Genomic DNA, 22,266 nt, shown 5'->3' with positions numbered 1-22,266 from the left:
GTTCCAAGCCCCTGTAGTGGGTGGTTTATTGCCTTCGTAACTGGAGTGGAGAAGCGTGGATCTAGATCAGCGAATCCAATAGAACTTTCCACAATTATGGAAATGTTCCGTAACCTGTGATGTCCAAAACATAGCCACTTGTCACATCGGCTACTAAGCAATGGAAATGTGGCTGGTGTAGCTAAGGCACTGAAGTCTTGCTTTTATTTAATTTGCATTTGTTTACATTTAAATAGTCACATGCGGCTAGTGGCTAACACACTGGCCAGTCCAGGCCTTGTAAGGAAGTGTGTTTCTATTTAACATCAACGGAGAGACACTGAGTGCTTCTGAGCAGGAGGCTGGCAGGATCGGATGTGCACTTCAGAACAGCAATCACTCTGGTTACAGTTGGGAGAACTTCAAAGGAAGTGGGGAAGGAAGCGTCCAGTTAGGAGTCTGTTGAAAAGTCCAAGTGACTTAGACTAGGGTGATGGCAGCAGATATGGCAGCGGTGGACAGACGCGAGAGCTATTAAGGAGGAAACAACTAGATGAGTTGCTGATAGGGTGGACATTGTGGGGAGGGAGACAGAAATTTCGAGGCTAATTCCTGGGGTTCTGCCTCACCTAACCAGGTAGATAGTAGTAGGCGGCAGAAATGTTGGTTCCCTTCCTGTGCAGCTTCCATGGGCTTCGCTGCTAGTGACTAAGACACTAGCCTCAACACAGGAAGATCCAGAGGTATCCGGGGGTTTTACTCTTTGGGTTAGGTAGAGAAACGGCCCCCCAAAAGATATTCACATCAGATTTCTGGAACCTTCGAATATTACCTTACAAGTCACCAAGGTTGCAGTCATTTGTTGTGGTTGCCCTAGGAAATTAATACACTCCCCTCTCTCTCTTTCCCTGGGAACAATCACAGCCAATGGCAGACCAAAGTTAGGGACAAAAGCCCAGCTCCTTTGCTTCAATGGAAGACAAACTTTTTTATATAATAAACTCAAGAGCAGCCCAACAGATGAGACCAAGACTAGGACTTTACCTAAAACCACACCTTTGTCTGGCTTCTTCTTCTTCCATCCCCACTTTTTATCCAGTTTCTCCAGGGAGCACCCTCATCAGAAACCACCCAAACCCAAAGCCCAGGGTCAGCTTTAGGGAGAACCTGACCCAAGACAGGTGGCCTTCACTGGGCAGAACCCACAGCTGAGGCTCAGGTTCAGAGGCAAGATCATGAGTTTGGTTTTAAACATGTTGCATGTAGTTGAAGTTAAAGCAGAGGTTGGCAGATCATGGCCTGAAGACCAAATCTGGCCCCTGACCACCTCGTTTTGTAAGGAAAGTTGCAAGGCAACACAGCTTCGTTCATTCATTTACAGATTGCCTAAGGCTCCTTTCACGCTACAACGGCAGAGTTGAGCATGGGAAATGGACACCATGTGGCTTTAAAAGGCTGAAATATTTGCTATCTTGTCCTTTACAGAAATAAGCAGCTAGATTTATGAGTCTGCAGCTCAGAGGGCTGGAAGGATACATCTGTGAGTGTTCTGCACACAAGTGGTCATAGAAGCTTTGGGTGTGGATGCAATGGCATCAGACGCAAGGCTGGAGGGAGGAAGGGAGAGAACCAGAGCAGGACCTTTAGGAATTCTAGCATTTCATGGTGGATTGAGCAAGGCTGGAAGAGAAACAGAGCCTAAGTGGCCAGAAATGTAAGAGTAAAACCAAGCGAGTTCCTTAAAACTAGAAAAGCATCTTTCATGCTGCCCATTCATTTGCATGTATGAAGACATAGAAAGTTTTTATTTTCTTTTGGAGAGTCAGCATTTAAAACTACTTATCAAAAGAAACGTGTTTTCTCCAGAAAATTTAATTTTCTCCATTAAATTTCTCCAATTTAATGCAAAATAATGATTTTGCATTAAATTGTTTGGAAGTTAGTTTGTCCCAACACCACTAAAGCGTAGAGAGAGGTGTGCCCTATTTCTATCTGTGCCAACCCTGGTTCTTAATGATCCAGTGGTGATGTTCAAACTCACAAGGAGATGTCCAGTCCTCACTAACCCTTTTACTGCTGACCCCGTCTGACCCTGCTGTTCATTGCCCAACACCCATGAAGTTTCCTTAGAAAGTTTTCACTGTAGACAACTTGGAGTGACATAACCTGAGAAAGACCAGATTCATGTTGAATTATAAGCCATCAAATCCCTGAAGTATGTTGTAGCCCACTAATACCAAAAACATACCAAAGCCATAGTAGCTGCATACGTTGGTACTAGCTGAGAGCTTCCGACTTCTTTCTATAATACACGCGAGCACCTTCTGTGTGCAGGGCACTGTGTTAGTTTTGTAAGGGGTGCAGAGATGAACAAGACATTGCCTCTGCCCACCATCTGTTCGAAGAAACGAGAAACGCACCTAACTCGCTATTGCTCAGGATATGGCAAGAGCAAGAGGAGAAATATGAGTTGCATGAAAATTTGAGGGGGCGAGAGAGAAAGATCATATCTGGATGCAGGATTGGAAAAGGTACAAAGAAGAAGTTCCATGGGAGTTTGGCCCCCAAGGCTGGGAGGGACAAAGTAGAAGAGATGACAAAGATGACAAAGTAGAAGAAGGCATTCCAAGATGAAGGAACAGCATGAGGCAAAATAATGATTTTGCATGAAGTTATTTGGAAGTTAGTTTGTCCCAACTAAAGTGTAGGAACACTAAACATAGGACTAGGTGGGAGGGTAATGGGACGGGTGGAGGAAGATTGAAAGTAGTTCAAGATACTGGGGGATGCTACAGAAAGGAATTCGGACTGGAGTTCACAGACTCAGGGACCTGTGGAAGGATTTCCCAGGAGGGAGACACATGCCTGGAGCTGCACCCAGGACAGTTAATTTGGTGGTGGTGGCAGCCCGGGTGAGGAGGGGGGAAGACTGAGGAGTTGAACTTGAGTGAAGAGGTTATTCCAATATCCAGGTAAGAGGGTTGAGTTAAGGCGCAGGCAACAGGAAGAAAAAGGAAGGTTTAAGAGGTAGTGGAGGTGAAACTCCAGGAGTGAGAAATGATTCGGGAGGAAAAGGAATCAAAGATGTCTGCACTTTGTAGCTGGGTGATCCTAGGAATGAATGAACTGCTCGTTCTGTAGTTTTGGAGGGGAACGAACGGAGGTCTCGACTTCCCCTTTAGACACTGTCCCAGCTTCTCCACTGTCACACCCATGAGAGAGGACTGTTGTGTCTGTATTTGCCTGGTCTGCTACTAAAATTATTCCAAAGAGCCCAACCCCAACCCACAAAGAATCCATAAATACAATAGGCATAAACCTAAGCCTTAAAACCAAGTGGGGAATGGAGGTGAGGATCCAATCCTATTTTTTTTTCTATTTTCCTCAAGACAAGGAAATTTAGGCACCAAGGAGGATTTTCAGAAATGAAACCACAGGGTCAGTGACTAAGGGTGTGGGGAGCCCACCCAATCCCCTAAGAACCTTCCAAATCCTCTGTGAACCCTCTGAGTCACGGCATCTCCTCTCCCTGCCTGGAGCACTGGCAGCACCTGGCTAGTTAATACAGCACCCCAGTGACTCAGGATCCCAGAAGGAAATAAGGCACAGGTTAGCACCCTCCACACACCACCAGCTCCCCAGCTCCCAGGAAGCAAATGAGACTCCAGGCTCCCACTTAGGCCGCCTAAGTCCCATCTCCTGTCTTTCCACCCCTCCTTTATCACCCCTTCCACCAATAGACACCCTGTCCTATGGCCCAAGCCCAGGCCTGCCTTGGTTTCCCCTCTAATGCCCTGGGGACTCGGCTACTGCTCAGTCTGCACACCAAGAGACCACAGAAAAGTTATGGTAAGATTCCAAGGTCCGTTGCATGATCTGCAACCTCAAAGACATGCCACAGCATGCAAATGGCAGTGTCTAGTGCAACCATATGACATAGATGTCATTCCCTTGCTTATGAGGTGTTCCAGGGGATTTTGCTGTGGCTTGCAAAGCTAGTTGTTTCTAGTTTCCTAGCAGAACTGTTTTTGAAAATTCGTCTCTAGTGAGATGCAAGAACAATAATTTTGGCAAGAGTCATAGTTAAAAATAGCAACCATTCTTGGATGCCTACTCTGTCGTTGGATATTACTATACTTACTTCTTACAGCCTACAATGAGGTAGGCATCAGTATTCCCATTTTCCATAACAGGATAATTGAGGCTCGGAAGGATCAAACCTTGTCTTTAGTCTTCTCACTTGCAAATTGTGGATAAGAATATGTATCTCGTGGACTGACTATAGGACCAGCAAGAGATATTGTGTTTATAGTAACAGCACTAGCCCCATCCTCAAAGTCACTCCTCTGGTAAGAGGCAGAACCAGGTCTTTGTGTCATAGACTCTGTGTCCTTTTCTGCTATTACACTCCTGATTAGTTCTTGTTCAAATCACTGTGCATTCTGTAACATGCTCACCTCATTCCAGCAGGGGTCAAACTATGTCATTGTCGTCATTGTCACCAAAAGCAGGTGTTGCATTTGGCTTTTGTGCTGTTTATTCTTTATTTGAGAGAGTTAATGAAAGGTTAATGCCAGTGATGGGGGCATTTGAGATGGTCCTCGAAGGAGTTCTGTAGGTGAAAACTGACATTGAAATGGACCAAAGTCTTGGAAACATTCCAAGAGAAAGATTTAGGGAGATTTAGAGAGAGAGAGAGAGAGGAAAAAGCAACAGTAATTCTAATTTAGTCTGGAGATGAAACAAGGGCACTTGAGTGATGATGAAGATTATTAAGAAAGGTGTCTGTCATGTTGACTCACAGATAAGATGATTTTAGGAAAGTGGTTTTGTTTGTTTGAGAAAAAAGAAAGTCTCTGATCATTGTGGACATGAGGAACAAATTTCAGAGTCTTGCTTGGACCCCATGGGGCAGATGAGATGGCCGGGCTCTGTACCTCCATGGTGTGGGCTGTGTAAAATGGGAACTGACACCATCTCCCAAAACCAGAGCAAGTGTGTGACACATCAGGGGGGATTCACATCTTTCAAAGGGCAAGTGACAGAAACCCAACCCTAGCCGGCTAGAGGAAGGGGACTAGTCCTATTCAGGTAACTGACAAGTGCAAGCATGATGGCTGCATCCAGGGACTAAAACAATGCCATTAGGCAACCTCTTGCTCTCTGTTGCTCACCTTTCATTTCCGATTTCCTCGGTGGCGGCAATACCAGGCAGGCTTCCTGGCCACCAGCAGCAACTCATGTACAGTCGCCTCAAAGCTGAGAATCTCAGAAAAAGAGAGCAGCTCTTCTCCCGCAGCCTCCAAGAAGTCTTTAAGAAGCCTCAGATTGGCACAGCTTGGGTCAGCTGCACATGCTGGATTTGACCGCCAAGGCCAAGGAGATGGGGCATCCATTGTGATCTGAAATGGAGGGTCTAAGATCAGAAATGGTGGGTCACAGGCCACCCAAGTACAAGGAGAGCTGATCTGCAAGGTCAGGGAAGGACAACTCAAATGAGAAGATGTAATGCTGGGGGGAAAAGGGATGGATAAGGATGCAAGGTGGGGAGACACAAAGAGGAGCGAGGAAGATGCAAAAGCACATTTCAGCATTATTTGTTTAGTTGCAAAATTACAGAAATATGTAAAGAGAAAAAGGAAAGCCACTCGTCCTCACCCCCAAGGCCCAACACCATTGAGTCTGGTATGTGTTCTTTTCATGCACACCACATATAGGTGCTTGTGTGTTTGTATCTATGTAAGTATGTGCATATGATTTTTTTTTTGCATATGATATTTTTAACAAAAAATTGATACCCACTCTACAAATTGTTCTGAACTTAGACACCATTTTTTTGTCACTACATAAAAAGCCATCTCTTAAATACCCCTATCCTAGATATTTATATTTTCTCCAATTTTTTTTTACTTATTAACAATGCGTTAGTCAACATCTTCGAACATAGTTTCTTGCACAGTTGTGCAAATAATTCCACTGGATAAGTTGCAGAAATGAAATTGCCAAGTCAAAGGGTAACCTCATTACACATATTGAAATGTGCTGGGAAATTACCTTCTAGAAAGATGTGCCAGCTACAGTCTCATCAATAATTCAAGAAAGCATTATAATAATGATACTTGATCAGCCTGTTTAAAACTTTTTAAAGTTTCCATCTTAAAAGGGTCTTTATAACTATAAAATTCATGTGGAAAAATATACACATTGAGCTATATAGGAAAACTCTTAAAAAAAAAAAAAAAAGAGCAGTCAAGGGGACCAAGCCCTACCAGCTGTGAAAGCTGTTAATAAAGCTAAAAATGTTCAAACAGTATCAGACTAGAATGGGGCTAGACACAACATGAAACAGAATGGAGATTCCAGAAATAGGCCCAGATACAAATGGAAATTCACCGTTTGACAAAGATGACATTTCAAATGAGTGAGATTAAAAAATGAATTTGCATAATAAATGATTTTTAGACAACTGGCTAGCCACCTGGGAAGAGGAACCCATACCCAATGTCTTTTACCTCAATAAATTCCAGACTTATCAGATATCTAAATGGGAAAAATGAAACCACAAAATACTAGAGGAAACCATGGTTTGGTTTGTTTATGTATTCTTATAATTTCAAAGTGAAACTGGCCTTTCTAAGAATAGCATAGAAGTCAGAATATGACTAAAAGTATGGGTAATTTCAGCCTTATAACAATCAGCATTACTGCATGAAAAAAAATCACCATAAGTAAAGTCAAAAGATTAACAACAAACAGGGAAAAAATTATTTGCAACTCCTATCGGAGAAAAAGAGTAATTTTATAAATGTACAAAATGAATAGGAAAAAGACTAACAACCCATTACAAATATGGGCAAAAGAAATACAAATGACTTATGCTTGAACATATGAAAAGAAGCTCTGCTTCCCTCATGACAAGATAAATGCAAATTCAAAATACACCAAGTATCTTTTTTCACCTATTAGAGTGACAAAGATCAAAAAGTGCAATAACACTGTTGGCAAAGCCTTGTGAAAATAGTCTCACACAATGCCTGGGAGGTAGGGACTGGCCTTGGCAGAGGGCAGTTTGGCAATACCTCTAACAATTATGAATGTGCCTACCCTTTGACCCATCAATAACACTTCCAGAAATTTATCACACAATATATTCTCACACATGGGAAACATGATGTGTGCAGGTTAAGTATCCCAATGTTGTTTATTATAACAAAAGAGTACAAACAACCTAGAATTTTACCAATAGAGAGTTGGATTATGTCTTAGTCCATTCAGACTGCTATAATAAAATGCCATAAACTGGGTAACTTATAAACAACAGAAATTTATCTCTTGTAGTCCTGGGGGCTGGGAAGTCCAAGACCAATGCACCAGCGGATTCAGTGTCCGGTAAGGGTCTACTGTCTAGCTCATAGATGGAGCCGTCTCGCTGTGTCCTCACGTGGTGGAAGGGCTAAGCTAGCTCTCTGGGGTCTCTAAGAGCACTAATCCCATCCACGAGGTCTCTGCCCTCATATTTAGTCACCTCCCAAAGCCCCCACCTCCTGATACTGTCATATTAGGGGTTAGGTTTCAACATATGAATTGGGGAATGGGACAAATATTCAGATTATAGCAGATTAATAATGTGATTTCCATGCACTGGAACAATATGCCACCTTAAAAAAGAATAAAGAGTGTTCTGTGTACTGGTTTGGACAAATCACCAACATCTATGATGGGAGAATTTTACAAACATCAGGACAGCGTGAATTTTATATTATCATACCTATAAAAATAAAGGTGGAAAGAAACAATGAAAAAAACTGGCAATATCAGTTTGTCCTGGAGAGGGGAAGTAGGTTACTGGGAAGCAAGATTTTTGAGTGTTAAAATTTTGAGCGTTAAAATTTTGAGCCTTGTAAATCTATTTCCTATTAAAATATAAATAAGTACAATTAAAAATTTTCAAATGCTCTTCTTTTTCTAAAAGAGGTATTGTTCCTTTTAGGAAACTATTTTTAAGGAAAACTCCAGTATTACAGAAGGTAAAGAGCAAAGTGATTTTCTCTCTTCCCCTCAAGATCATATGATTTGTAACTAAGGTTTTATTTTTATTGCAACAGCCATCAATACTTTGTGCTTTATTTTTGTGACACACACTTTCTCTCTTTCTTTAAAAGTAAAGCTTAAAAGCCAGGATTATTTTGATTGATATTGCACCTAGCTGCATAGATACATATTTTATAGAAATGAGTTTTTATATATCCATGGCAATATTTACAGTTATCACACTGAGCTGCTGTTTTAGAATTTTACTTTTTGTTTTTCTTAAGCATAAATGGGGAGGGGGGGAAGCAGATAAATCCTTTCTCTGTTTACCACTTTCATACTTTCAAGCACATTGCCCCATAGTCAGATCACAAGCCAGTGGGGTGCCTCAGCTCCTCTGAGGGGAAAAAAAATGATCTGATTTGTAACATTTGCCAATGTCCATGGTGTAAATATTCCCACCATGGCTGATTTCAAGCTACCTGTCCCAGCGAGCTCCAGCTTCCCCTCCTGGTTGCCCACCGAGGAACAAAGGGCATTGAAGCAAAATTTCTGACAAGAAACATTAATAAATTACTCTTGCCAGGTCTACCTTAACCATTAAAAAAAAAAAATTCAGGCATGAACCCATCTGGTCCGGAACTTTCTTTTATTGGAAGACTTTTTATTGTTGCTTCAATTTTGGTATTTGATACTGGTCTCTTTGGGAATTCTATTTCTTCCTGATTGAGCCTAGGGAGGTTGAGTGTTTCTAAGAATTTGTCCATTTCCTCCACTTTTTCAAGTTTTGGGGCTTAGAGATTTTTATAGTATTCAAAGACGAGAAAAAATAAAAACAGTGGGAAGGACTCAGCAATACCCTTTCTTCCCCCTCTACACCCTCATTTCGGAGGGCTTGTGACCCTAGCTCTAGCAAAGGCAGAAGAGCAACCCAGAAAGCCATGTGTCCCCACCTGACGGTAAACGAGAACATTTTAAGGAGCAATTGGCCCCAGTCCAGAAGGGATACTCAACTTCCCACATTTGGGTTTTGATTTGTCTGCTGGATACCTGACCTGTCTAGCTGGAATCCATTAGCTATCAGCTCCTCTTAAGGAAACTCCGCCTCCATCCCAGCTCTCTCCCAAACCCAGCTCAGCCCGAATAATGACTTCTCTCTCCTCACTCATATTCCTTGCTGCTCCGGTTCCCAGTGAATAACTTAGCTGAGGACTTTCTGCTCTTTCCAACAGACTCCCAAGAGAGTTGAGCAGTCACATAGCTTTAGCTTCAAGTAGTCTCGGGAGCTATTGCCTGCCCAGACTATTGGGTTTTTTTTTCTTTTTAATAAAAATAAATGTTAATAAAGTAAGGAATAGCTGGCTGGAGAGCTACAGACGTGGTCAACAATTTGCCCTTTCCCATGATTTTCATAAAAGGCTAGATCTGAAGCAATGTTAACATTTGTCGCTTTAAACAATTATACCAAGGGTACAAATCGTTCCTTCACCTGGGATGGGGGCAGGGGCTGCTGGACTCTGGGGCCCGCTGTTGACCTTGAGGAGAAGATTAAATTCCAGTCCCCTTCCCCCACCCCAAGCCGGAAGCTGGCCAAGAGCTTGGTCTGGGGAGAGAAGTCCCAGCCATCTTTCTACTGCTCTTGGAGACCAAAAAAATCATCAAGTATTCCTTTGCCTTACCTTGTCTCTTCTGTTCATATGCTTCCCCCAGAGCTATCTGTCCAGGGGGGACTTAATATGACTTCGCATGGACACAGACCACCTCTTTAACGGCCTAGGGCAGGGAACACAAACTGGCGGTGAAGTTTAGCTGCTGTTCTTGACGTTGTTTGGCCCACATTGGATATTTTTTTAATTTGAGCCAACACATTTTTTTAAAAAGGAGGCTTCAAATTCTGATCAAAATCTGGATTTCTGGCTTCTCTTGAAAATTTGGAATAGGTAATTGTCCAGGCAAATAGAAGTTTCATGAGAACTGAGACTTTTTTTTCTGTTTTGTACACAGCCCTAGCTCCAAAATATAGGTCAGTGTCTAGCAGTCAACAAATATTTAATGAATGAGTGAATGAATGAACGAATGAATAAACAATGTCCCGGACAAGACTACTGTCAGATGAAACTTAGTAGCAGCTGGTCCTCTTTAGACAGAATGCGCTCCCTAATTTGACACACTCCCCACCCCTCTTTATTGCCTTCAGCCTGAATTCTTCACTCATTTATGCTGCTTGCTTGGTTTGTTTAGGTATTTAAATCCATGGACCCTCTTGCCATGATAGTTCCACGGCCTGTATCTTTTTTAAGTGACCCTGGAGAACTCAGAAATCTAAGTTCCATCTGAAAGCTGATTAACCACTTTAATGACAAAATAAAACTCTAAGACTTGCATGAATAGTTTTCTACATTTAAGAAAAAATATCACTTAGGGTGTATTCTTCAACATTTTTATATAAAAACATATGCCTAAAATAAGAGCATTTTGAGGCTTTCTTTAAAGGAAATATGGATCGGGTTTTTACGAGCGTGTACAAATTACCACAAACGTAGAGACTTAGAGCAGCACCCCGTTTGTTCTGTAGGTCGGAAGTCCAGGATGGCATGACTCATTCTGTGCTGAGGTCTCACAAGACTAAAATCAATGTGTTCTTGGGCTGCATTCTCAGCTGGAGCCCAGAGATCCCCTTTTGAGCTCATTCTTGTTGTTGGTAGAATTCAGTTCCTCCCAGTCGTAGGGCTGATGCCCCCAGTTCCTTGCCGGCTGTCAGCTGGGAAGCATCCTCAGCTCCTGGAGGCGACTCTCTGGTCCTGGCACTTGGCCCTCTCCATCTTCAAAGCCAAAAACAGGGTGACAAATCCTTCTGATGCTTTGCATGCTTCTGACTTCTTCTACCAGCCAGAGAAAACTTCCTGCTTTTAAGGGCTCAGGGGATGAGATCAGGCCCAGCTGGATAACCTGCCTGAGTTCAACTGTGCCATGAAACATGGCATGAGCACAGGACCGAGAACTCATCGTGTTCGTAGGCTTCAGGGATAAGGGCATGGAATCTTGGAGGCCAGTTTTGGCATTCTGCCTACCATAAAAATCTCCCATATTTTCTCAGAGATATATGACATGATTTCCCAAAAATTCTTCAGTATTTGGTTACATCAATGGAAGAGAAATATCTAGAATGGAGATGATAATTATCCTCGTCTCCTATTCCCCGGGGAAGTCACATTTGCAGTGTTACACTTCATGCTGGGTGTCCAGAATAGGAGAGAGATGGATAAGGAGAACTGTCTCAGTCTGTGTGGGCTGCCACAACTGAATACTATAAACTCGGTGGCTGATAAACAACATAAATTTATTTCCCACAGTTCTGGAGGCTGGGAAGTCCCAGATCAGGGCACCCGTGTATTCTGTATCTGGCGAGGCCCCTCTTGCTGGTTCAAAGACACCGTCTTATCACTATAACCTCCTGTGGCAGAAGGGGCCAGGGATCTCTCTGGGGTCTCTTTTATAAGGACACTAATCCAATTTGTGGGGGCTCCACTCTCATGATCTAATCACTTCCCAAAGGCTCACGTCTTAATACCATCACCTTGGGAGTTAAAATTTCAACATATGAATTTGAGGGGGACATAAACATTCAGTCCATTGCCATAACTAAGATGACAAATGGATCCCAACCCCTGGCCTATGAAGGGTGGTGAACAGGGAGTGAAGAAACTTAATCTGAAGATGGGAGGATGCCAAAGTCACATGATAACCATCTTCAAATATTTAAAAGGCTGTAATGCAAGAAAGTAATTTGTTCCCTCTGACTCCAGGGGGTAAAATCAATTCATTGATGGAAGCTATAGAAAGATTCTGGCTCGGTATTGGAAAGTGCTTTCTAATAGAGTCAGACAGATTAATTGAGCTACTATGGATTTGGTGTGTCTCCTTCATATTGGAGCTAGTCAAAAATAGACCCCTCCTTGGTGGGAATGTTATGGAGAAGGAGGGAAGTTGGGTTAGATGGTTTTTTTTCAGGTTCCTTCAAATCACAACAGGCTTGGCTTCCTTTATAACTGCTCCTGTTTTCCAAACCTTCCAGTTGCATCTCTTTGACCTGGTGTGCTTATCTCTGTGCTCAACCATGATGTTAAGTGTCAATGTTTGGAACTGCATTTCACCAAGTCTTTCTTTCTCATTGGCTATTGTTAGAATCAAGGCTTGAGCAACATCAAATATGAAATGAAATGAGAGGATGAAAGACAGGAACATGTGGCTGTCCCAGGAAGACTCAGCAGATTAAGCAAATGCACAGGCCTAGCAGAGCTATTGCTCTAGGAATGAGCATGGGGGTGAGGATGGAAGGGAGAACTAAGACCAAGGACGAACAGAGGGAAAAAGTACAGGCAGGATACGGATGCCATCAAATTGTTGTGGCAAGGTGCACAGCTAGTGTTCCAGCTCTTGACTGGGAATGTACCGACTGGCACACGAAGAGTCGGAGAACAGCCTTTATTCCTCCAGCAGGCTCACCGCACCTAATGTTACAGCTGTCTTCTGATCTTCTAGTCCCCCCCCCCTTGTTCTCCTCCTGCTTTTATACCCTTGGTAGGGCTCAAAAAGCGTCCAATCAACTACAAGCTTTAACATCCAATCAACATCAAGTTTTAACATCCAATCAGCAACAAGCTTTAACATCCAATCAACAACAGTGGGATTCAAAAATTACCCAATCAGGATCACGCAAGCAACGGGGCCAGAAGCAGGCGGTGGCACCTGGCTTGGGGGCATTCCAGTGCGGGAAGGGTGGGGCGGGTGGCTCCACTGCAGCAGGGGCCCAGCAGCGTGCCCTCCAACTGGCCATGCGCAGGTGCTGGCCCACAGAGATGTGGAGCAATGGGGAGGCAGCAAGTGGCCGCGTCCAGGCGACCGACGTTTTCCATGTCAAAATTAGATACAAAGACAGCTCAGGGTCTTAGACACCAATGCAAACAGAACACAAGGAATAAAACTAATGAAACAAATACGTGGTCAGAAACGCAGTGGAAACTTAAGGACCTGGTCCTGACAAATGGCAAAGCTTCAAGTGTCTAAACCTACGCAAGCATGTAGCCTGGCAGAGCCCAGGGTGGGAAGGCAACTGGCAAAAGACCGAATAGAGGGTGAGTTCAAATATTAAGAAAGGTGGTCGTGGTGGAGATCTGAAGGGCTGCAGTGTAAATAGCAACGTCGAGTACAAAAATCTGACCCTCAAAGACTCAGGGAACCTGCGTCAGACATCAACAAGTTGGAAATGCAGCCACTGCACACTGGCTCCCAGGGATCCCAAATCTACCCACTGAAAGGCTAATTCATGAGTCAGGTGTGCCCAAGCCTTAGATTTGATGCTGAAATGCCGAAACGATGTCCCTTCATGTAGTGTTTCCGAGAGTGAAAGTATAATTGGTGCAATTCAGAAAGTGGAGTGTGGTACAGCAGCCGCGAAGAGTTGAGGCAAGAGGTAGCAGGTAACCAGATCAGTGTCGGGGTGAACTGTCCCTGACAGCTCAAAGTCCTGAGAGAACCAGACTTTGCCACTGCCTCCCTCAGTTTCTTAAACAATTAGGGAAATTACTGTCATAAATATAGAAGAGAGCGACACACTCCTTTGTTTCTATGCCTTTCCTTTCCAATTTGGGAGTTACGTGGGGAAAGTGTAGGTAGATGTCTCGCACACAACTCTTGGCTTCTTTGCCAGCATCTCTCTGCCTTGTTTTACCCTCCTTGGCTAAAGTTCTCTGTGTCTGGCTCACGGAGCACTGTGAACATTGGTTCAAGAAAGTAACTGGAGAAACTCTTACCTGGTTGAGAGTGGCTCACTGTCCGAAAACCAAGCTGCCTGTTTTAGGGAGAAATATCTTCATCTGTTACTGAAATAGCAAAAATCAGTAGCTATTCAAAGCAGCTTTTGCTTGTTAAAATGTTCTCTACAGATGAGTTCGGGGTGGAGAAATAAAATGAGTGTTGGTATGAACTGCATGTTCACATGCCCCAAAATTTGTATGTTGAAGCCCTAACCCCAATATTTGGAGATGGAGACTTGGGGAGGTGATTAGGTTTTGATGAGGTCACGAAAGTGGGACCCCTGTGAGAGGATTAGTGTCCTTCTAAGGAGAGAAAAGAGACCAGAGCTCGCTCTCTCTGCCAGGTGAGGAAGATGGCCACCTGAAAGCTAGGAAGAGAGCCCTCACCAGGAACCAGATATGCCGGCACCTTGATCTTGGACTTCCAGCCCCCAGAACTATAAGAAATAAACATCTGTTGTTTAAGCCACACAGTCTATTTTATTTTGCTATAGTAGCCCAAGCTAATACATATACATGCATGTGTATATAGACTGCTGGCAAACACTTGTCTTGGTCTCCAGAAAAGCTGATCAAAGAAAGAATGAAAGCAGGCCCTGCCAAGCAGTGAGGACTCTAATTAAATTCTGTAGGTGCATGGTAATGTGCCCAGGGAGAAAGTTCCAGATGTGCACAGCTGTCTTGCAATCCCTCCACTTCCCTCTCCAACTTCCCGGCCTGTCTAGAGGAATGTCCTCTGGAGTGGACCTAGCTGGTGATTAGAAGTGAAGGCTGTGAGTGACAGGTGTGATGGACTGGATTGTGCCCCTCCCACATTCATAACCCATGTGAGGACACAGCAAGAAGACAGCCCCCTGGGGGCCAAAGAAAGAGGCCTCAGGAAAAAACAAATCTGTCAACACCTTGATCTTAGGCTTCCAGCTTCCAGAATGGCGAGAAATAAATATCTGCTGTTTAAGCCACCAAGTCTATGGTATGGTATTAAATATTTTGTCATGGCAGCCCTAGTAGACTAAAACAACACGTCAGGGTCCTTCACCCTTGTAGCACCTTGTAACACAGTGCCTAGGACTTACCAAAGTTTTCAAACATTCCAAGACCTGAACCAAAAAAAAAAAAAAAAAAAAAGAAAAAGAAAAAAGTAATAGCTCAAAAATAGAAGAAAACTCCAAATAAAAAGAAATTGACATATAATTAAATGTTTACAAAACAACGAGTCAATGATAACTCATATGGTTATATTGCTAGATGCTTTATTCTTAACAGGATTCAAAGCGATAAAAGAAACATTTTCAAAAATTGTAACAAAACAAAAACATTTCACGTGGGGCAAATTTTAATACGTTTGATGTGATATGAGCCAAAGGTCTCCAAAACTAGAGTGCCCAGAGGCTGCGAGGGCCCTGGAGCAGGGCCAGAGAAGACCAGGAGCAGAAGCTCCATGGCATCCATTCCTTCACATCAGTTCATGAACTGAGCCCCTTCCTCAAGGCGACAGAAGGACAGCTGTGTTGTCTTAGGTGATCCACATGGGGTAAGGACAGTGACAGCAGACGCCAGCTTAGTTCTACGGGGCCAGAACTCAGAGCCAAGTTGGCATCCTGCACTTCCCAAACTCCTCCACTAGGGGCAGTGCAGAGGAAAAAAAAACCACCATCTACCCCTGAGTTGGAAGTATAGCCTAGGGTGCCCAAGTGAAATTTTCTTTGAAAAGTAGGGTTTTATCTTTAAAATCATGATTATTCCCCATATATTTCATATTTATTTTAATAGGAAAGTAATTTTGAAAACGTTTACCATTAGAAAATTTGATACTCCAAGGTCAGCCATGTTTATGTTATTCACCCCACCCCGGACCCCAGAGGTGTGGCGTCACAGTGTGAAACACAGGGACCTACAAGAACACCCAAAGCCTGCACCCATCATCCTGCCTCCCGCTCGCAGTCAGCTTTACCTGGCTGGATGACATCACACTAACTTGCCTTCCAACCAGGAGGCCACCATCTTTCTGTTCAACCATCCAGCCTTCCTCTCTAATCCCCAGATATGCTGGTCCCCTGCCTGCTGGTCACAGTGCCTGCTTCGTTCCCCATCCCCTTCCATCCAAACACCTCCCCTTCTTTGGGATCCAGCTGAGGTCCCCCACCTCCCCTGTCATCCTCTGGCCACTTCATCATAGAGTCATCTTTTCCCTCCTTCAAAATGTGAAGGTGTTTCAGTCCCAACCTCAGGTCTAGCAGCTGATCTACAGCAACCTTGTATTTCATTCTGGTTATTTTGTAGACATACAACTTGTCTCCCATACTAGCCTCTAAGCGGTAGTTAGCACCATCGTTTGTTACTTTTTTTTTTTTTTTTTGAGACAGAGTCTCACTTTGTTGCCCAGGCTAGAGTGAGTGCCATGGCGTCAGCCTAGCTCACAGCAACCTCAAACTCCTGGGCTCAAGCGATTCTGCTGCCTCAGCCTCCCGAGTAGCTGGGACTACAGGCATGCACCACCATGCTTGGCTAATTTTTTCTATATATATTAGTTGGCCAATTAATTTCTTTCTGTTTATAGTAGAGACGGGGGTCTCGCTCTTGCTCAGGCTGGTTTCGAACTCCTGACCTTGAGCAATCCACCCGTCTCGGCCTCCCAGAGAGCTAGGATTACAGACATGAGCCACCGCTCCCGGCCCGTTTGTTACTTTTTTTTCTTTTTATCCTGGCAGAAAAGGCCACCGAAAAGAACAAACAGTAAATGGCTCATGAATTCTTCTTTTCCTTTATGACGTATTGATTAATCTAAGTCAGCTTCCAGCCCCACTGAAGGATCCTCGCCCTGCATTCTTCTCACTGCCACCAATGACCTTCTCTCCCCTGTCTCTTGACTCCTTAGGACATAAAATACTGGGCGATACGTTGTAAGATACAAACTTTTAATGGGAAAATGCACAGAGGCCAACAGTCTCTCCCTTTACTTTTGGCAAGGTGCCTTTCTTCCTTCACAGGATTGGTGTTGGTTTGTAATTCAGTATCTGTGTATGGTATTACATGACTGCCTGTTTTGCTCACTAGACTGTAAACTCTGAGGGCAAGAAAGGACCCCGTGGCTGTGTTTGCTCCCCCATGATATCCTAAGCATAACATAAAGCCCAGCCCTTATTAGGTGCTTAATACACGTGTCAAATGAATGGAGAGTCCACCCAAGGGACTTGGGCAGGTCTTTATATTCTGTTTCTACAAGTAAAAATGACAACAACAAAAAACGACCCTCTGGCTCTTCCAGACGACAAAAGATGTACAGACAGCAGATGAACCTCACCTCCCTGGACCCCCCACTGCAGCTCCGTGTCGAGGCCAGCTGGGTCCAGTTCCACCTGGAGATCAACCGCCACGGGCTCTACTCCCGGTCCAGTCCCACGGTCAGCAAACTGCTGCACGACATGAAGCACTTCCCCACCATCAGCGCCGGTGAGGTTCCTGGGCTCGGGCGGGATGGACTGACTTTCTCCCACCGAGGCTCAGTCCGGGCTCCAGGGTGGACCCTGACACCTGAGAGACAGAAGAAGAAGAACATAGATGTTGATCTTTTTCCCTTTGAAAAAGAGCTTAGGACCATAATCTCATCATGACCCCATAAGAGAGGCATAAGGAGGTGTTCCGTACACTTAAAGAAAGGCAACCTTCTCTCTTATACAAATGACCTTATGGCATGGACGTTATCATTGCCATTTTACAGATGGGGAAAACTGAGACTCAGAGAGGTTAAGTAAGGGGTGGAGCTGGGATCCAAACGCAGGCCTGCTGATTCCAAGTCCGTGCTCTCAAGCCCCTTGAGTCTAAGTGACACAGAAAATTATTAGCGCAGACAAAACTAGACTCAGTCTCCCAGCCAGGTGTTGCCAGAGTGTCCACTGAAGGGCTAGAGAGTGTGGGGCCTGGGATGGACCAGGGCGGGAGGCTGCAGCCCTCTGGGGACCCTGGAGATCCCCTACAGAGTGGTCAAGGGCCCCAGGCTACATCAGACTCCCATCTGGTGGCCAGAGCCAGAGCCAAGGGTCCCCCATGTGCTGGGCTCTCCCAGGAACACGGCTAAAAGTTCTCACCGCTCCTCTCCTTTTTTGCAGATTACAGCCAAGACGAGAAAGCATTGCTTGGGGCGTGTGACTGCACCCAGAGTAAGTGACCCGGCCCACCTCCCTCCAGCCCCCTCACCAGCACAGCGGTGTGAGCCCAGCATCCAGTGGGGACCGGGGCCACGAGTTGAAGGAGCGTGGCTCTCCCCCTGCCTAGCCCCTGAGAACTCGCCACTTCCCCCCAGCCACCTGCAGAAAGCAAAGGCATTACAGAGGAAAGCTCACTGGTGCAGGACCCCGCCGGTCAGCACGTGGTCCAGGGGCGGCAGCACCAGCGCCCCTGGGGAGCCCGTTAGAAAGGCAGCACCCCAGTCTCCATGCTGAGTTTTCTGAATCAGAATCTGGATTGCAGCAAAATCCTCAAGTGATTGGAGGATGTTTTTTGTAAATTTAAGAAGCAATTGTCCAGGACAATGGCTCACAAAGCTGCCCGCTTATTAGAATCGCCTGGGGAGCTTTCAAAAGTGCCACTGCCTGGCCTCCGCCTCCGGGGGTTTTGATTCACATGCAGGGGGAGAGGCCCAGGCACCAGCATTTTAAACTGCTCCAGGTGATTCCAACGCACCCAAGGGTGGGTAAATGAGACCCAAGAGTCTCACTTTGTTGCCCAGGCTAGAGTGAGTGCTGTGGCATCAGCCTAGCTCACAGCAACCTCACACTCCTGGGCTTAAGCCATCCTCCTGCCTCAGCCTCCCGAGTAGCTGGGACTACAGGCATGCGCCACCACACCCAGCTAGTTTTTTCTATATATATTAGTTGGCCAATTAATTTCTTTCTGTTTATAGTAGAGACGGGGTCTCGCTCTTGCTCAGGCTGGTTTTGAACTCCTGACCTTGAGCAATCTGCCCGCCTCGGCCTCCCAGAGAGCTAGGATTACAGGCGTGAGCCACCGCGCCCTGGGTAAATGATTAATAGAATCAAGAAGCTGGGAGTGAGGGCCGCAGAGGTCCCCTCCAGCAGGGCTGGGAGCTGGTTAGCGGTGGGACCCGGACGCTGAAGCCCCCAGGCCAGTCACCCACGCCAGCCCTGAGGAGCCTGAAGCCTTCACCTCCTTACGCTGAGCACACGTCAGAAAAGACCGAGTTTATAGGACCCCGGGGCTTCCCTTTACTTAAGCACCTGCCATTTGCCACATAATACAACAGAAAGAGAGAGGGACATTGTCTTCTCGTGGGGTTTACAGCAGAGCAGGGACAGGGTGAGGTGAGGGAGGTGCCCGGGACGCAGAGTTTAAGGGAGCAGCCCCCACTGCACCTGAGGGGCCCTCATTCACCAAACGCTCAACCCAGCCCGGGTGTATAGCCTTAAATAGGAAAAGACACAGGAAAACAAACTAGTCTAACATAACATCATAGGTAGCATACTCCGGAATCTACAAGGGCATAGTTGAAACACGAAGAGAAAGGGGTTAATTCTTCTTAGGAAAACATTCTGCGGGGTTTTCAGTGTCTCTCTGGGGGAAATTGTATTGTTTGCCCTTTTCCCACACCGGTTGGCCCTGGACACAATGTCCATGGCCTGACACCCTGGAGTTTACCCTGCAGGCTTTGAAGACCTAATCCTAGTCTTTAGGGTCTGATTGAACAAGAGAAATGGAAGAAAGCGGCTGGGTTTGTTGAACAAACACAGTCACGCACCTGAGCTGGGGCCCAGGTGCGTTGTTAACTTACCTTCTGCCCCTTCGCAGTTGTGAAACCCAGCGGGGTCCACCTCAAGCTGGTGCTGAGGTTCTCGGATTTCGGGAAGGCCATGTTCAAACCCATGAGGTAAGTGACTGCCTTCCTCACCTCCACCTCCCAGGTGTGGCAGCCCTGGGGAATTCTGGCCAAAAAGGAATAAGACCTAAAACCTTTATGCCAGTCATTTTGGAGACTCTCTTTTGGACAATCTGCCCAAAGATATAAGTGTTTTTGGTGATAATAATAATTAAAAAATAGCAAGAGCAAATTTTTATCAAGCCCTTACTAACAACCATGCCAAGCACTTTACGTGAATTGTGTGTTTGGATCGTGGACAACCTTATCAGCCAAGCACTGTTATAATGTCCCCTTTATAGGTGAAGACACTGAGGCCACAAGAGGCCAGATCTTCCCAATCTCCCAGCTGCAAACAGTGGGCCCAGGACTCTGATTGCTAAATTCACACTTAGCAGGCAGCTGATTGCTAAATTCACACTCTACCACTATAGTCAATCCCTACTTTTCCCCCAGGGCTGGCACCCTCCTCTTTTTGACATCAATAAGTTGATAGACCTCTATATGACAATACTTGTTTTGATTGAAAACCTGGACAATGAAGAAAAGACTATTATGAAGCCAATTACATGTTTACATTGATTTATATTTTATTCATAAAAGCAATGGCATGCCTTTAGAATTTGTAGTGCATAGATACGGGCGAAATATTATATATTTAGTCTATAGCCATAGCTTGCTGTGTGCATGGGTTTCTGGCCCCCAAAGGGTCTGCAGCCCACAGGTTGGGGTGTCCTGAAGTAGAGCCCAGTGCCTTCACCCAGTGGCATGTTAGAGGAAATGGCCCCAAGAGGGGCTCCCGTTACCCAAGTCTTGCTTCCCTCCAGCAGGTGCTGCCTCCAGTGGAATCCACTTAGACCAACTTAGATTCCAAACCTCCAGCCAATCAAGGAGAGGTGTATCGAAGGCCCAGTAGCTGATTCTAATAATGGGGCCTCTTGAAATGAGTTCTGAATAGTCTTAGTCCCTGAACTGCTTTGGCAAAAGCACCCCCATAAAGATGAGTTTGGAGTAGATCAGCTGTATGTTGGAGCCTCCTGGGGAGCCTTAAAAACTCCTGATGACTGAGTCTCGCCCTCAAGGAGTCCAGTAGACTTGTTCTGGGGGATCCACCTCCCCACCCCCACCCCCAAATCCACCACCCCACCCCCATCTTCTCAAGGCCCAGGCAACCTTGAGAACCCCTCCTGTGTAAAGAAATTCCCCATTTTTTGTTATGTGAAAATCCAAAACCCTAGTTGTTTGCTCAATTTAAATATAAAACTTTTCAGAAATGTACATAAAACAATGGAATGCCTGCTAATATTTAATTTATTAATTTAAAAAATCCCATCATATAATATAATATATAAATTTAGAAATACTTCTCTCCCACCTCCCCATACCTTTTACTTGTCAAAAATTTTTGGCCTTGGTCTTCATCATCACTAGAGTCAAGTTTGGGATCAATATTAAGTTCTTTCTCCACTCCCCTCCCTTACCACCACCAACAACCTGTTTTAACCAGTCCCGTCAAGCAATAAAACCGGCACAGAGTGAAGTCATTTCAGGTTAATGAACCTGTCCCAAAGAAAATAAAGCAAATTGAGAGGGGGCCCCTGTCATCTGAACAACTATGCTAGGGCTTCAATATGAAGAGACTCCTTTTCCAAGGGACAATTTTGGGAAGGACCTCATATTCAGGCATATAGAGTACTAAAATAAATAAATGAATAAATTGTGTTCCTTTTAAATGAGAGTTATAGCAGTGAGCACACGCAATGATTAGTGGAAGTTCCAAGTAGATATGTCACTTTTTGGGGTGACGCTCAGCTGAACACAAGAGCCATCAGCGAGGTTACAGCCATTATAGAGTTTTAAATTATTGCTCAAGCTAGTCATGCACGCTTAATGTATAGTCATAAGAGAGCACCCGTTAGAGAGAGGCGACATAAGCAACACTGATGTAGAAACGTGAGACATTATAGTGAGAATCATAAAAGTAATGACAAATCTGCGAATTCATCACAAATCACCAGATTCATAAATTGTATCCTCTGAGCAAAATTCTTATATGGCACGATCGGATGTCTCTAATTTTAGAAAACTGAAAGCTACTATGGAGTGGATGAACTCCACTTTCCCTCTTCATGTATCTGGGAGGAAAAACTACTAGAACCTGCAGTGTTGCCTTTGCAGAAAAATAAAATGCCATAAGTCACAGCCTAAAACCTCTTCTCTACCTGGCCGATTAGAAACAAATACAGCCGTATCTCATTTCATTGCGCTTTGCACATACTGTCTTTTTTACGAGCTGAAGGCTTGGGGCAACTCAGTATGAAGCAAGTCTACTGGTGCCATTTTTCCAACAGCCTGTGCTCACTTTGTATCCCTCTGTCACATTTTGGTAGTTCTCACAATATTTCTAATATTTTGATTACTATGTCTGTTATGTTGCCATTGTAATTGTCTTGGGGCACCACGAACTGCTCCCAAATAAGACAACAAATTTGATAAATACTGTGTGTGTTCTGACTGCTCCACCCTCTCTCTCCATCTCCTCGGGTCTCCCTATTTTCTGAGACACAG

General features: G+C 44.7%; 1 protein-coding gene across 1 annotated transcript in view; it reads left to right on the top strand.

Annotated features, from left to right (window-relative positions):
• Positions 1 to 22,266, top strand: part of FAM20A (FAM20A golgi associated secretory pathway pseudokinase) — a 58,819-nt gene that overhangs the window by 24,872 nt on the left and 11,681 nt on the right. Inside the window, exons 2-4 of the mRNA XM_012747439.3 lie at positions 17,095 to 17,279; positions 17,936 to 17,986; positions 19,632 to 19,710. Of these exons, the coding sequence (XP_012602893.3) occupies positions 17,095 to 17,279; positions 17,936 to 17,986; positions 19,632 to 19,710 (315 nt within the window). The remainder of the gene's footprint in view (positions 1 to 17,094; positions 17,280 to 17,935; positions 17,987 to 19,631; positions 19,711 to 22,266) is intronic.

This window comes from Microcebus murinus, chromosome 18, assembly GCF_040939455.1.
Source record: "Microcebus murinus isolate Inina chromosome 18, M.murinus_Inina_mat1.0, whole genome shotgun sequence".
NCBI lineage: Eukaryota > Metazoa > Chordata > Mammalia > Primates > Cheirogaleidae > Microcebus > Microcebus murinus.
Note: the sequence above shows the minus strand (reverse complement) of the source record. Positions and strands in the feature narration are given on the sequence as shown.